This window comes from Barbus barbus, assembly GCF_936440315.1.
Source record: "Barbus barbus genome assembly, chromosome: 42".
In the NCBI taxonomy this organism is placed as follows: Eukaryota; Metazoa; Chordata; class Actinopteri; order Cypriniformes; family Cyprinidae; genus Barbus; species Barbus barbus.
In genome coordinates, this window is record NC_136720.1 from 25,688,370 (window position 1) to 25,705,486 (window position 17,117).

Below are 17,117 nucleotides of genomic sequence, written 5' to 3' on the forward strand. Positions count from 1 at the left end.
TCTCTCCCTGTTCTTTGTGAAAAAGTGCCAGTTTGTTGTTGTAATCTATAGACTATATGAAGCTGACTCTGAATAAACATATAAAACTGCTCAATTTTCCTTGCATTGTAATGATCACATCATGTAGTCATTGCTTTAATTTATACTTATAATGCCATACGAGCATTACTTTACCGTTACACCTCTTATTTGTAATATAAAAACATTAATTTCCTGTAAAGCTGCTTTGAAACTGTTAATTATATGTATAGTTTATTATAAATGTATAAATAGATTTCTGTAAATAAGAGCATAACAAAAGTCAACATGCATCAAATATATGATTAAATGTGTAAAAATGTTTTAAATGTGAATATACTACAAATATATTTTTATATATTAATAACTGAGGATGCACAAAAACCTTAAGATTCATTTTCACTTAATCTTAAAATATCTTCCCTTATTTGGAATGCATTTCTAAGAATAAACTTAATATTTACCATGAGATTAGTAATATGAAAATGAGCATTTAGATGGGATTGCACTTGATTAGTTATTTCATATTTTATTTTTGTCATTGGATAGTTCAATAAAAAAAAATATATATTTTTTAAATAAATTCCGATCAATAGAAAATAATTTCTAGCCAGGAAATTGCCATAGTGTAATTCAGCCAGTTCACCACAGGAGGGCGTCCAGACTCCACAATTATTTTAAATTAACCAAAAATCTGGCAAATTACTTATTTCCATTAGTAGAAATATACTATATTTGTAATATACATGTGTGTATATATATTTTTTTATTTTATGTATTATTCATTTTTAGCAAATGAGAGGTATAACAATAATACTAGTATTATTACAATCTAAATAAAATGAAAATTATATAGTCTAAACAATGATTTCTGTCATATTTACCCTCAGATTATGAATCTAACAATACATGTCTTCTTAAAAAATGATGAGACGTTTTGTTGCTGCACAAGATAATAATTTATGAAATAATTTTCAATGTCAGCCTAATATTTTCTAAGAGTTAATTCACAGAATTCACCAAAGGAGGGCTATTTTCACTAATGTAAGTCACAAATGTAAAAGTATATTTCTGCTAAATATATGGGAGTTAATTTGACATGCTTTGCTGCTTCACAAGGTAATAAACAATTTATTACATTGTAAGTAAAATCACAATAATTTAATGCAAAATTTAAATTAATGTGTGTTTTAACACATCACAGGAGGGCATTCGGTTAAGTTCACATAACTTGCCTTTTTTTTTTTTTTTTTTTTTTTTTTTTACAAATGGGAGGTAGAGAGCAATAATACTATTAATATTAATGGCACATTATAGTTATAGCTGAAATAACAGTAATTTAATTCCCAAAATTCACCGCATTCACTAAATTTATATTACAGACATAATGTATTTCTACTAAACTCAGCAGAAACAGACAATTTGCCAGATGCTTTATTGGTGCACAGATTAAACAAAAAATAATTAAATGTGAATCAACTAAAAATAATTTCATGCAACGTTTTTTTTCTTCTGGAGTTCGTCACGTTTTGCTGCCTAACAACAAAATAAAAAACAATTCATCCTATACTAAATAAATGCAAAATAATTAAATGCTAGACGTGACAGTAATGTAATTCACACAGTTCACCACAGGAGGGCGCTCGGTCGCCTTCAGTTGACTTGCCTTTTTTTGCCTGCATGGCTCAAGTTATTAGGTGCGTTCGACTTCATGCAGCACTTAGCAGACCGATCGGCGGCTTACTTGAAGCAGTGCATGTCGGTTAGAAATTTAGTCCGACTTGAACCGGCGCCGACCACACGTCACTGTCACGTGTGGCATCAAAGTACCGCGACAGCGTTTCGAGAGCAGCCGGCTGACTCAGCCGGCGCAATTTCTCCAGAGCGACTGCGGGAGCGCTGATGACGACACAGCTGTTTCACGATTGGCCAAATTCACCACATGACAACAACGACGTGTATTTCGGGTTTATTCTGACAACTTCAGTCCCACTAATGGCTAATGCTCATATATGGACTTTCAAAAAAATAAAAATAAATTAACTTTTCATGTCAAATTCATCTCGTAAATCATGTTTATTAAAAGATTACAATTATTTTTACTGCAATCACTTTTTTGTTAATTCGTTTATATAGGTTTTGTGCATAGGTTTATTTTGGACCTTTTTCATACAGACCCTTTACAGTATTAAGCTGCATAACCTATTTAGATAATTTTTTTTATGGAATAAATCAAATGTCAATCTTACAGACTTTAATATAATGTGGTCATCATGGATTCTGATTGATACTAATTGTCTAGTTGCTGGGTTCATCCATCTTCACTTGCATGTGATTACTGGCAACAACTCTGGCTGGATGTCAACTTAATACAACATTCAGATCACTTTCATAAGCTGGTATAAATCATAATAGAAAGGCAAATGAATTGGGTTTATCCGTAGGCCTGTTCATGGTGTTCACGTCTGAATGTTCATGGTGTTTTGTCTTACTAAAATGTGCTTACCTAACTGGAGAAATAGTAAAATAAGTAAACAAATATGTAACATCCTAATTCTTTTATCTGTAATGAAAACCACATTTAGTACATACAATTATTATCTTCATAGATTATTTTTATTAAGTTGCAGTAGCAAAAACACGTAATGAATCATACTGCACAAGTCAAATTTTCAATATGTTCTGTTTATTTACTTAAAACTTGTTTCTGTCGTGATGACACCCTTTCAAAATATTACATACATCTTAAAGGTTTATTAAACATAAACCAACATAGTAATAAAAAAAGAGTCACTTCTAATGAAAATTAAGTATAATTGCATTGATTGGTTAGTATTAGAAATAACGAGTCACACTGGTGTTGGGTATGGTCCCATGTCCCTTTGGATATATAAAAACAATACTTATTACATTGAACCTTTACTCACTTTCGTTGCTCATTGTGCTCAATTTCATACAACAATAACGGCATTTCTATAGCTTCCAGTTCGTCTGCAATAAAGCAAGCAAACGCCACGTGATCTGCCATGACTGAGGTAGATGCAGCAAACTACGAGAGCCCCGAAGTGTCTGACTTGACGACTCCGTTTTCAACTCCGCCCCTGACTGCAAGCGGCTACTCTCGTTGACCACCGTCTGTAGCCGTGCTTCAAGTCGAACGCACCTATTGATATAAGAATAAATATGATCCCCACCCCCTGAACCCTAAACCCACCCCATCTCCACCCCTCAACCTACCCATCTCCACCCACTGATCCCTAAACCCACCCCATCTCCACCCCTCAACCTACCCATCTCCACCCACTGATCCCTAAACCCACCCCATCTCCACCCCTCAACCTACCCATCTCCACCCACTGATCCCTAAACCCACCCCATCTCCACCCCTCAACCTACCCATCTCCACCCACTGATCCCTAAACCCACCCCATCTCCACCCCTCAACCTACCCATCTCCACCCACTGATCCCTAAACCCACCCCATCTCCACCCCTCAACCTACCCATCTCCACCCACTGATCCTTAAACCCACCCCATCTCCACCCCCTGATCCCTAAACCCACCCCATCTCCACCCCCTGATCCCTAAACCCACCCCATCTCCACCCCTCAACCTACCCATCTCCACCCCCTGATCCCTAAACCCACCCCATCTCCACCCCCCTGATCCTTAAACCCACCCCATCTCCACCCCCCTGATCCCTAAACCCACCCCATCTCCACCCCCCTGATCCCTAAACCCACCCCATCTCCACCCCTCAACCTACCCATCTCCACCCCCTGATCCCTAAACCCACCCCATCTCCACCCCTCAACCTACCCATCTCCACCCACTGATCCCTAAACCCACCCCATCTCCACCCACTGATCCCTAAACCCACCCCATCTCCACCCCCTGATCCCTAAACCCACCCCATCTCCACCCCTCAACCTACCCATCTCCACCCACTGATCCCTAAACCCACCCCATCTCCACCCCCTGATCCCTAAACCCACCCCATCTCCACCCCTCAACCTACCCATCTCCACCCCCTGATCCCTAAACCCACCCCATCTCCACCCCCTGATCCTTAAACCCACCCCATCTCCACCCCCCTGATCCCTAAACCCACCCCATCTCCACCCCCCTGATCCCTAAACCCACCCCTCAACCTACCCATCTCCACCCCCTGATCCCTAAACCCACCCCATCTCCACCCCTCAACCTACCCATCTCCACCCACTGATCCCTAAACCCACCCCATCTCCACCCCCTGATCCCTAAACCCACCCCATCTCCACCCCTCAACCTACCCATCTCCACCCCCTGATCCCTAAACCCACCCATCACCACCCCCTGGTCCCTAAACCCACCCCATCTCCACCCCTCAACCTACCCATCTCCACCCCCTGATCCCTAAACCCACCCCATCTCCACCCCTCAACCTACCCATCTCCACCCCCTGATCCCTAAACCCACCCCATCTCCACCCACTGATCCCTAAACCCACCCCATCTCCACCCCCTGATCCCTAAACCCTCCCATCACCACCCCCTGGTCCCTAAACCCACCCCATCTCCACCCCTCAACCTACCCATCTCCACCCCCTGATCCCTAAACCCACCCCATCTCCACCCCCTGATCCCTAAACCCTCCCATCACCACCCCCTGGTCCCTAAACCCACCCCATCTCCACCCCTCAACCTACCCATCTCCACCCCCTAAATGTGGATCCAACCATGCCCCCTGGATCTTGTGGACTGCAACGAAACCTACTTGTGATTGTCCATATGCATCAGAACACGAGGCATGGATGCTTCGTTCACACATACTTCTGAATCACTTTCACAGGCGTCCTGATTTAACTGATTCAGTTCTCCGATACTGAAAGATCTCTGAGGGTTTTCGAGCATCACTTCGGGAAACTTCATGATTCAGATCCAGACTGACCATTAGCCACAATGTAGAGTTCAAGAGATCAAAATGATGCAATACGCATCAGAGGAGTTGCTACTCTTGAGTTGAACAATCATCTCAGGCAAACAAAAAGCTAGGTAGGTTGAGTTAACGAGCCCTTGTTAAGGTTAATTAGAGTGTTTGAGGTATCAGAGGTCTGATTCGACTCAGTAAAAGGACAAGATGAGATTCAGAGAGCTGGTTTATTTCATTGCTTCTGGGAGGGTAAACAGACAGTGATTGAACTGCATAAACAGAAGTACAGGACTTTAACCTGGATATGGCAACAAAATCATCTCAGCTCACCAGCAAACTACCCGTGTTCTTTCCACGTAAGATTGATTAATCGCACACACTCAAACACGCATTCGGCATCTGCAGGGAATAATAAAGCTAATGCACATGTACTCCAGATTGTTTCAATGCTTCTAAAGGGAAAAGTCTTTGTTCGACTACTGAGAGAGAGAGAGAGGACAGGTCCAGTCGTACCACTTTAATCATCTGCCTTAATTATTCATTATCTTTACTACTTTAAACTTAGAAGCAAAATGCAATTAGAGCGACACCATTACAGATCTTTGACCCCACCCCACCCCTACACACACACACACATACAGCCATGAAACACAATCCAATAAAGGGCATTTGCACTATATCAAATCCAAATTAAACAAAATATGTCATCTCTAGAAAAATCTTCATTCTCGTATGCAAGTGTTAAGAACGGCTCCAGTCAGTGACACCGGCAGCAGCCCGCGTTGGAGGAATTGCACTTGTGCAGTCAGCAGGTCAGCGACCCTCAGCTCTTCTCAGATTTGCTTTTGCGGATGCGTTTGTATTTGTCAACATATGCCTTCACCAGGTTGGCCACCTTGTCAGCGTTCACCTCGCCACTTTTGCTGTGACACACCTGAGAGGAGGAGAAAAACAATTACTGTGTGCATTTGTAAAGCTGTTTGCACAAAATTAAAAATTTGAGCAAAACATTATGCTGAAACAGAGGAAGAGGAATTACACTAAAATGAATATGAATAAGTTCAACTGTGATTTGAAAGTGGCAGAGACAATCAGTCAATACGGAGTATATAAAAATGTATATTATAAATGTAAAAAAAGTATAAATACAATTGAAAAATAAAAGCATATGACGAGTTAAGTAAACAATGTAAATATTACTACTAGTAAATTAAATTAGTAGTAAATTCTACTAGTTTCACTTCTGTTTCAGTTTTTATAACCATTTCTTACTATGTGTAAGCTGTTTTTAGCGTGTGTGTTTGGCTCAGTGTTATTTCTAAGATTACTGAAACTGCTGTCGTGATTTGTATTTATCCATTTTATTTTTAGTTCAATTATGTCTGTATAGGTCTTTTATTAAGTTTTAGTTTTATTTAATTTGAGTTATTTTAATACTTAAACTAAATGGAAATGAAATATACTGAATTTATAAATGTGTGTGTGGTTGTACATATGTAGTTGTTTTTTGGTGTTTGGCTCAGTGTTATGTTAGAATCATTATTATACACATACCTTTTGTTCTTTAATATTTTGAATTGTTTTAAGCTTTATTTTTTTGTTTTCATTTAAATGTTAAGTTTTGACATTTTGTATGCATTTGTCATTTTTATTTAATTTTGGATCTGTTTTTAGTTGTTTTAATACTACAATTGATTGCTTCTGTTGTCCTCATTTGTAAGTCGCTTTGGATAAAAGCATCTGCTAAATGACTTAATGTAAATATATCATACATATATATATATATGTGTGAACTTACTTTTTCCACAGCTTTCCGTACAATCTCTTTATATTCCTCCTTGCTGATTTCATTCTTCTGATAATATGGCTTAATTGCTGCTTTCACCTCATTGATGGCCCGCTCTTGGATCTGCAATTTCTTTTTGAAAAGGAAGATGCATTTTAGGAACCAATATCAACATTAGTGTGGAGTAGTGTGCTTAAATGTGCAACACTTACCTTCTCTTTCTTCGAGCTGTCAGCGTGGGCCTTGCTGTGAGAGGCGGGTTGGGTGGTGGTAAAGGATGGCTGGGCTGCACTGGGCATCCTAACAGGAGGCGGCAGCCCAGCAACTACTTTGGTTGGCATGGGTTTGAATGAACCTTTGCCTTGTACAGGAAAACTGGGCATCACCTGCTGTAAAGTATGCAAATGTTACAACCAAAATGGCACATATTTGAATTCAGTTAAAGGGTTAGTTCACCCAAAAATTTAAATTGTGTCATCAATTACTTACCCTCATATCGTTCCAAACCCATAAGACCTTCGTTTATCTTTGGAACACAACTTAAGATATTTTTGATGAAATCCGAGAGCTTTCTGACCCTCCATAGACAGCAAGGGTACTACCATTGTCAAAGCACAGAAACGTAGTAAGTGCATTGTTAAAAGTCTATGTGACATCCATGGTTCCACCGTAATTTTACGAAGCTACGAGAATCTGCACGAGCAGCATCACATGCATGCTTCGATAATGGCGGAGGACTGTCCCGGGGAGAGAAAAAAAAATTGAATAAAGTTGTTATTTTTGCTGTCTTTGCGCACAAAAATTATTCTCGTTGCTTTGTATAATTACGGTGGAACAACGGATGTCACATAGACTTTTAACAATGCACTAACTACGTTTCTGTGCTTTGACAATGGTAGTACCCTTGCTGTCTATGGAGGCACAGAAAGCTTGCGGATTTAATAAAATATATCTTAATTTGTGTTCGGAAGATGAACGAAGGTCTTACGGGGTCTTAATTAATGACAGAATTTTTGGGTGAACTAACCCTTTAAGTTAGGGATGGATGAATATTAAAGTTTTTTTTTTTTTTTTTTATAACAATCATTGTGCTAACCTGAGGCAGGTGGCTTTCAGATGGTACTGCTGTGAAGCCGCCCTGTTGCACAGGTGGAGGAGGTGGTGGAGGTGGAGGCAGTGCCTGCACAGCTATGGATGGGACCTGGATGAGCGGCCCAGTGGGGTGCAGCTGCACTGGCACTGGAGGGGGCAAGCTAAACTGGGGAGGAGGCTGCAGACCCACGGCTGGAGGTCTTGGCAGCAGAGGCCCCATGGGGTGATGGAGGACCCCCATCACACCCATCTGGTGGGGTATCAGGGGAGGGGGCATGGGTGGCACCACCTCTGTTGGCAGCGGTGCATTTGGCTCATTCTGGGAGGGATCTGGAATATGGAAAACAGACATGAATGTAGTGGAGATAAAGTTAAAGTGACCTGAACATGCTAAAGTGGGAATGCATAGTTGGCAAGAAATTCGCTTTAGATAAACTTGAGCGTCTTTGCACTGGAAACACAAATTAGTTGTTAAATCAAGTGTTATTTGGCTAGAGAAAACAGAGGGGGAAAAAATTCAACAACCCATAAAGTACTTTTGATGGAATTAAGTAAAATGGATTGAAATGGAATTTATAAAAAATAAAAACTATTTGGATTTATGGCCTTTATTTGGATAAAGACACACCTGCTTGTTTCGGGACTCCTGGTGCACCTTGATCCTCCTCTTGTCTGCTCCAGGTGTTGTTCCCACCTCCCCTGTCTCTGCGCGAGTAGTAGTTCTGCACATCAGCAGGGAGAGTTCGGCGTACGGCCCAGCTGGACGCCGATGACCACCCGGAACGATCTAGTGGCGTCTCGGCACCCTCTGACTCTTTTCTCTTCCCTACGGCTCTGTTGTCGTTGAAGCGATTATAAGAATCTGCATTGTTTGCTGTCCCTGAGAAAGAAGTACGTTGCCTCCAATTATCAGCTGGCTCACCCTGCTGGCCAGATGACCAGTGTGCGCCTCCTCTGCCGCGGCCAGCGTTCCAGCTGCCTCGAGACCAGGACTCTGCAGGCAGATCACCTGCATTTTCATCCCTTCGTGGCTCACGTCCTCTGGAATCATTGTCTGGCCAAAGCCTCTCCCTCTCTTGCACCCAATCCGGGTTCTCGCTCCTGCCTCGGTCGGGCGATGCCTCATTGAAGTTGCCGTTGTCAGACGAAACGGGCTCTCTTGATGAGAAATGCCCAGGTTTCTCCGCATTGTTCCTCCAGTTGGAATTGCGGAAACCTCGACCATCGCCCCTGCTCTGCCATCCATCCCCGCCCCAAGACTCTCTCTTGGGAGGAGAGTGGCCACCGTGATCAGCGCGTTCCTGGGACGGGCTCCGACGTCCAGGTCGGTTTCTGTTTCTGGAACGACTTCGTCGTCTGCGACTCCGCTCCCTACTACGACTCCGATTCCGCCGGTCATCCCGTGCCTCCTCTTGCTGCTCACGGTTTCGAGACGTAGATCGGGTCTTGTGGCTACGATCCCGTGATCGAGATCTTGACCTGCGAGACTCTTCACTCCTAGACTCCCTGTTGGGAGACCAGGTGGTCGTAGGCGAGTGAAAGCGAGATCTGCGGGATCGTCCCTCCCGCTCCCTCTTATCTGAGCCTTTTTCCTCCTTACAAGAGTCAAGTTTGGGCTTTGGATCGTCCATCTGAGGTGGGCTCGCAGTGGGATCCATCTCAGCTTCAGCAATGTGGGCTTCAATCTCAGATGCAGGAGAATCACACTCCATAGGAATGAGGTCAGTGTTATCCTGAGGACAACTTGTATAAGTGTCCTTTGATTCTGGCACGCCTTTCTCTTCTGGAACTGACGGTTCAGCGGCCTTGTCCTCTTTGAGAGGTGGAGGAGTACTGGATTCCTGCTCGTCCGAACAGTCTTCCGTGGTGTCAGGCTCTGGTTTCGGATCTACAATCTGGTCTGAAGCATCTGTAGGAGGTTCAGCTGTTGGTTCTGCTTGCAGAGATGATTCAGCATCCTGGGAATCAGACTGAGACTCTTCTAGTTCTGCACAGGAAGGAGATGGACAATCTTGCTCCTGTATTGGTGGAACATTCACAAATTCTACTTGGTCTTCTTCATTTGTCTCAACTTCTTGCTCGCTATCTTCTTGTGGTATCTGATCGTCTTCATCCCCATCCGTACTCTCAGTTACGAATTCTTCTACTTTTGCCGTTTCTTCATCTTCCTGGCTACTGGCATCAGGGGAAGCACATTCATCCTCAGCAGGACTCGTCTGATTCTCCACCTCCATCTTCTCCTCCGTATCGACTGGCTCTTGGTCACCATCGATCTGATCAGAACTTGCTTTCTGGTCTGGTTTTGATTCCACGGATTCTGTTTCCTCGGTGACTCCATCTTCATCATGATTTCGAACCTCAGTTTCCTGCTTCTCATCCTCAGGTCTCTCCACCTTCACCTTCTTTGGACGTCCTCTCGTCTTTGCTCCAGACCTCGGATTGCTCCCCTGCTGCCCTCTGCTTGTATTAGCATGAGTATTATTTATGGTTTGTGGTGTAGACGACATGGTATCTGAATCTGTTGGCTGTGACTGTGCGGCTGAGGAATCCTCTGCCTCAGAGCGACTGTGTCTAGAGGAGCGCCTGGTAGCAGCAGCATTTTCTGCTGGTTTCACTGAGGTCTTTGACCCAGAACCCCTGGTTCCCTTTTTTTCCTCACCTTTAGGGCAGGTGACGGCACAAACTATGCCATGAGGAACTGATAAACATAGGAAATAAAATAAATGTTAATAAAAAACTAAAAGAAATTAAAATAAAGTAACATAACCGGGAAGAAGTGAAACTAAAATGGGCACAACTTCACTTTAGTTTTCATTTGTAATACATACTTCATAAAACAATCTAACAAAAAAAGAAAACTAATTAGCCAAATATATATATTAAAAAAAAAAAAAGAACACAAAAGCTAATTAACCCAGACATCACTAAATGAAATTTGTTTTGGGTAACTTAAAATAGCACTAGGAAATTTTAGTTCAATTTTAAATTAGTTCAATTTCAAGTTTAATTTAATTTATTTATAGATAAAAACTTTATTATTATAATTTTGAATGTTTTAAAGGGATCCCCGGATATTAAGACATGTATAGCTTAATATAACGTAAATTGTCTCTTATTTAAATATGTAGTAGAAAACCCATGAAAATGTATGTTATTTAAAAAAATCGACATCGTTTTTGCACAGTACATTCTGCATCGATGACGCCAAATGGTTGCACTCGATGAGCTACTGGCGCTTATTACCACAACAACTCAGAACACACAGCTCAGAAAATCAAATACTGATACAATACCACATTGTGTGGCTTTTGGTTGTAATTTTCAGTCGAAGGGCAACAAGAGAAGCAATGTAAGACTTCACTGCTTTCCTAGCGATAAGAAGAGGAGAAAAGAATAGGAAGATGCCTGTGGACGAATAAAACTTCCTAAAGACCGGCTTCTTTTTTCTCTCCACTTTAGCCCTGATGCCTTTGAGTCTTTTAGTAGACCACAGCTACTTAAAGAGCTTACAAACGGCAGAGACAAGAAACGCTAGATGCTATCTGTTAGGATGAAAACACACTGACGTTAATCATGACTCGCAGCCGCTAGAGGAGTTTCTCAGCACTCATTTCCCTCAATATCCAGGGCGTTTAGACTCCTTGTGGGGAAAAATCCATGGTACAGCATTTGGTTTAAGCCTATTCTTATATCCATCGCCACCTGTAAGCTCTTTCAGTAGCTGTGGTCATCATATCAGTATTTTATTTTCCGAGTTGTGTCTTGGTAAAAATAGCAACAGATAGTGCTAATAGCTCACCGAGTGCAACCATTTTACATCATCAGAATAATGGGGACCCCATAGTCCACAATATGTATAAAACGATGCGATTTTTTAAAATAACAAATCTTTGATGGGTTTTCTACTATATATTTCAGTAAGAGACATCATTTACGTTACATTAAGCCATTCAAGTCTTAATACCCAGGGATCCCTTTAACAAAAAATACAATTTAATAGCATTAAACTTTAATAATACTTATCACATTAACTTTGGCAGCCCTTAAACTAAAATAAAAACTATATAAGCTGAAGCTAGAAAACTAAGAATAAAGCAAGCTAAAAATAAAACCTAATGAAAACAAAGGTGAAAAAAGTAAATAAAACGAAAGAGCAAATTTCAAATAACTTGAGAATTATGTATGTTCTTTAATATAAATGAAAGACCATTTGTTTTTGAGTGGACTTACCTGTGTGTTCAGAAAGCAGCAGATTCAGAGAGGCGGAGACAGCTGACAGAAGGAGGTGCGAGCGGAGTGATACCCTTTAAATTGATAAGTTCATAAGCCAAAATAAGGGACATGCACACAAAAGGAAATAGCAGCCACACTGTACATATACTACATTTCAAATTAACATTTTCAAAACAAAAGCTGACTGAAAACATGCTTCTCACCTGGGCACACCTGTAGAGAGGACAGGTACAGAGGGAGGAATCCACCTGCGTTTTCTCTCTATTCTCCTCCACTGGACGCCGTCTGGTCCCTCCTCAGAAACCTCAACAGATCCTGTCCTACAGTGCAAAACAGAAACCACTTAAACATGCATCCAAAAGACACTGTTCAGAAAAAGAAACAACAGTCGCATGGTGCTCTCCCATTAGGTCAGTGTGTACTTACAGTGTGCCAACCGTCGCTCCCTGCTGGCTGGGCAGTGATGAGTGAAAATGCTTAGTGAGCAGAAGAGAGTGGCATGAGTCTCCATTCACCTGCACAAATAAATACTGCTTAACACTTCCTGTGTCGTTCATGTGAGATAAATCCGACCAAACTCAAACACAATTACTTAAAGACTCACCTTTCTGTTTTTATCCACAGGTGCATCCAAATCACCTACTGGGGGGGGAATAAAAGACCTTTATTTCAATTTGGAGAGCTCTCGAGTCACTTTTTTATTCTGTTATACAGAGGCAATCAATTCATAAATAAATCTGTAAATTTGGTTATTACAGTTAAGATATATGGGGAAATATAAAACCAGAATGAATTAAAATAAGAAAAAATATTCAAAAAATAGTTATATAGTTAATGGTTTAAAAACACTTATTTTTTAACATCTGATGTTGAAATTTACATTGTTCATTAATGTTCAAGGTTGTTTATATTTTAGTGTCACATTTAGATACTATTACAGTTTTTATTAACATTTTGAATTAGTTTTTTTATTTCCAATTTCATTTTAATTTTAGTTAAAGTTTTAGTTTAAGGTTTTTTTTTTATATATTTATTTGTTATTTTTGTTTTAGTGATTTTAGTACATCAAGGTAAAGTAAATTAAAATGCTGCCTTGGCAACTAGCTGAAAAAAAAAACTGTAAAAAAATAAATAAAAATGTAATATTTAAATATTTTATTGTAGCTCACTAAACATGTATTTTCTTTCATGCTAAAAAAAAAAGCATGAAATTATTCATGTATTATGACCTAACAAATCCAAAGTATTTTCTGTTGTAATTAACAGAACTTTAATCTTGAATATTCTTTTATATTGAAATATCACACTTTCACTACCACAAACACCTCATGAACAAGACAAGAATTAGTATTGAAGCACATACATTTTCTGTGGCATTTCTGTTTGGCGGTGGCTCTTTTCTCTTGCGTTCTCTCCGCGTTTCCTGTCTCTCCCCTGTCAATGACACAATTACCTATTAAATAATCAGATAAACAGCATATGCAAACACAATCGCACTGCACTTACACAGAGACGCCACACATTCGTTGGCCATCCTGACTGCAGCACAGGTGCGGTTCTGACAGTCTGGGTGCCTTCACAGGAAGCTGAAACACAGAGGAGAAGCTCAGCTCAGTTTCATCAGGAATAAGTGCCTCTTACCAAGACGTACAGGACATCAGGAGGACGTCTGACCTTGATGCACTGCTGCGAGGAGCCCTGCAGGTAGATCACGCTGAAGGGTCTGCGGTCCACCGGGCAGGACTGAACCATCTGTAGCCCATCACACACAACATTACACATTACAACCTGAGCAGTGTGCAGATTATACAGACTGTTATATCTGACAGCACAGGAACACAGCGCTAGGGGACCCATCAAAATATACAGAGAAAAACAATATAACAGTTATAATGTAACTTAACAGAAGTTGAATAATTTTTCAAACAATACTTTGGCATATTTCCAGGAATAATTTTACACTGTATAAATAGGGTCTTTGTACAAGAAACTGATGCCATTTTAATTTTAGAACGATAGTTATTTTTGGGGTTCTAGGCATTTAAAAGACTGAGAACCACTGAGATAAGCAACCAAACGCTACACAATTTTCAGATCAATAATAAAGGAACACTATATTCACCGGTCAAACAACTATTGCACAAGTTGAGTTTGAACTTTGCAGGTTTTGTGCAGCTTTTTAAGAAACTGATTGTGATCAAAAACCACATGCACAAGCTTTCACAGATATTCTGGTTTACACATATAAATCACGACATTAATGCTTGTCCGAGATAAGTGGATTTTTCAAAGGGGCAAGAGAAAGATTTTTAGTACATTCACTGTAAACATCGACTGACTGACAGTAAGTGAAAATAGCTTCAAACAAAGCCACAGCAGAACTTTTGCCAACTCAGCATTTTTGAACAAATGGAGTGAGTCAAGGATTCAGTGACTCATTCCTTCACTTATGCTTCACTGAGTGACTTGCTGCCACCTACTGGTGGCTTGGTTTCATATTTTGTTGATACTGATTACATATTAATGATGTCTTATTATTCTAACTGAATGCAAATTTGAGTTTGAAGGCGATATTGCGTAGATAAATTTAAATCACAACTAGGCAGAAGTTGTGATTGTCATGCGTATCTTTCAGTGAAGCACGGTTCTGTGATCAGCAGTAAATCTCCATCTGAAGGTCAGAGGTCGCTCTCTATCAGAAACTCTAAATACACCCCGAAGAAGAAACCCAGGAAATGCCAATCGCTGCAGCTGAATAAACAGAAGATTTAAGTGCTTTCATTGATTCAACGTGACTAATAAACACACGACTACGACAATATATGGTTTATCCGAGTTCTTATTATTATAATAAAGTATATTTATAATGCAATGCCTTTATCACTGCTTAGAATACTATGATATATAATATGTTGCGTGCTTTATTCGGTGTAAGAAGCCACGTCATCTCACAGAAGGATTTATTTCAAACACTCAGCTGACATTATGAAGTGAGTTTGGAGTAAAAACATGTTATGAAATGTGGTATTATCACGTGCTTTCAGCATTTACTACACAGAGCCGTAGTTCACTGAGAAGCTACGCAAACAGCTGTCATTATCACAAACAATTTCTTCGATTTTCATGATCGCGCTATAATATCGTCTGTGATTTTTTTGCGTAACCTGTCAGTGAACTACGGCTCTGTGTAGTAAATGCTGCTCCATCGGAAAGCAGGTGATGGAGATTTACTACTAATCACAGAACCGGCTTTACTGACAAAATGCGCATGGAAATTTTGTCTTCGTTTGTATTGGGGTTGAATACTTAGGGACATTTTGCTCTGTTTTGTTTGGATTCAGGAAATGTAATAAATTATATTGCCTATCCTAGCTTGTCAGCAAACTACAGCTCTGTGTATTAAATGCTGCTCCATATGAAAGCACGTGAAGGTGATTAACTACTAATCACAGAACCCGTTTTACTGAGTAGATCGTTGCATTCGATTATTTGCACAGCTCAAAAATACATGTATATAGTTACTATATACATATATATATATATATACTGTATTGTTTGATTACTGTTGTCATCTTAAATGTTATGGTTTGATTTTTTTTTAAAATAAGTCTCTTCTGCTCATCAAGTCTGCATGTAGTTCTTCAAAAATATAGTAAAAACGGTCATATTGTGAAAAATTGTTACGGCTTCCAGCTTCTAATGTGCTGTTGAACTCTATATACGTGTATGCATAAGCGTTTTAAAGAAGTGGCAGCTGACCTGAGCCCAGCGGAGGATGCAGGCCGAGCAGTAGACGTGTCTGCAGCAGTCGGGTATGGCTCTATCCGTCCGTCTGGGTCGGTTCAGACATATCGGGCACCGCGGAGCCTCCTCATCCTCCAAACTCTCATCAGAGTTCTGCCCGCCTGAAGAACAAAAATCAAAGTTTTATTAAATACCTTTTACGGAATGATGCAATAAAATATAACATGCATCTCCCAGCTAAAATCATCAGCTCAGTCCTACATGCCTAGTTCAGTTTAGTGCATGTAAAGCAGCATGTCCAGATATGAATAAACCCCACTCACCCTTTCCTGGCCCCTCTTGCATCTCTGGCTCTGGGTAACAGCAGCTCCGAGCCCTGATTTACTGTTCCAGCACATTTAAAGAAGAAACATGTGTAATAAAGCACAACTCTGATATATAAAGATCATCATAATGACAGCGCAACTCAGTCACTGTGTCTTTATTTGCTTTGTTTATTTCCTCAGAACAGCTGAAGTTTGAGTTGCTCATTAGCAGCCTTGAGCGATAATAGAGGCCTTTACTGCGCTTTATACTCATTTAAGTTAGTCCTATATGAATAATGAGTGTGGGTAACACACATAGACACATATCGAGCAGTTTACATGCCGTGTTTATAAGTTCAGACTCTTGTTTATCAGTGTGACGCGGCTAGCTGTGTTAGCATCTGCTGTCATTAGCACACACTCACCTCCGCGCGCGTCCCTCCACGGGCTTCAGATCATATACTAGTACGCAGGACGCTCCTCAGCGCAAAAACACACACTTTTCGTGTACTTTCATGAGCATTTGGGCTCGTAGCTGCGATAAATTTGAAGGCGTCCGGCCACATGTGGGTCAGTAGCTGCAGTTCCGCCTCTTCACCGCTGGGTGGCGCTGCAACGGGGCATGATGGGAGACTCACCGCGTCATCACGTAGGGTTTAAGGTTCACAGAAGAAGAATTCGGTAGAGCGGCTGATGCTTCTTCCTGTGGATAAAACATTTAAAATAATCCACCAGAGGGACTTCCGCTTGCTCAGTACATAAAATAAACAAAACAAATGATAAAGCGGAAATATGAAACGTTATAATAATAATAATAATATAATATAAACCATTTCTTCACAACAAACTAATATTTTTATTAATTAATTTCTATACTATTTTTCTGATATATCATACTAAGTGTCAGAGCCAGAATAAATCCTTCCTTGAGTATTATTTTAAAGCTCAGGAAATGTTATGTTAATTGCAGCAATAGAGCTGATTGGTCCCTTAGACATAAATTATAATAAATCTGACCAATAAGAGAG

General features: G+C 40.4%; 1 protein-coding gene across 3 annotated transcripts; it reads right to left on the reverse strand.

Annotated features, from left to right (window-relative positions):
* Positions 1-5,137: 5,137 nt before the first annotated feature.
* Positions 5,138-16,792, reverse strand: LOC306861704 (uncharacterized protein). 3 transcript variants are annotated; one of them, XM_079404115.1, is made up of 15 exons: positions 16,515-16,792; positions 16,108-16,168; positions 15,800-15,945; positions 13,715-13,792; positions 13,547-13,626; positions 13,404-13,474; positions 12,645-12,682; positions 12,467-12,555; positions 12,244-12,360; positions 12,038-12,111; positions 8,436-10,505; positions 7,812-8,137; positions 6,928-7,104; positions 6,728-6,847; positions 5,138-5,863 (listed from the first exon to the last, which is right to left on the reverse strand). In XM_079404115.1, exons 2-15 carry the CDS (start codon positions 16,127-16,129, stop codon positions 5,753-5,755), a joined length of 3,519 nt encoding a protein of 1,172 aa, XP_079260241.1. In that variant the 5' UTR covers positions 16,130-16,168; positions 16,515-16,792; the 3' UTR covers positions 5,138-5,752. The 3 variants fall into 3 exon arrangements, with proteins under 3 accessions (XP_079260241.1, XP_079260242.1, XP_079260240.1); XM_079404116.1 differs by having other exon boundaries at positions 6,928-7,101; positions 16,515-16,708; XM_079404114.1 differs by having other exon boundaries at positions 12,467-12,570; positions 16,515-16,708.
* Positions 16,793-17,117: the final 325 nt, after the last annotated feature.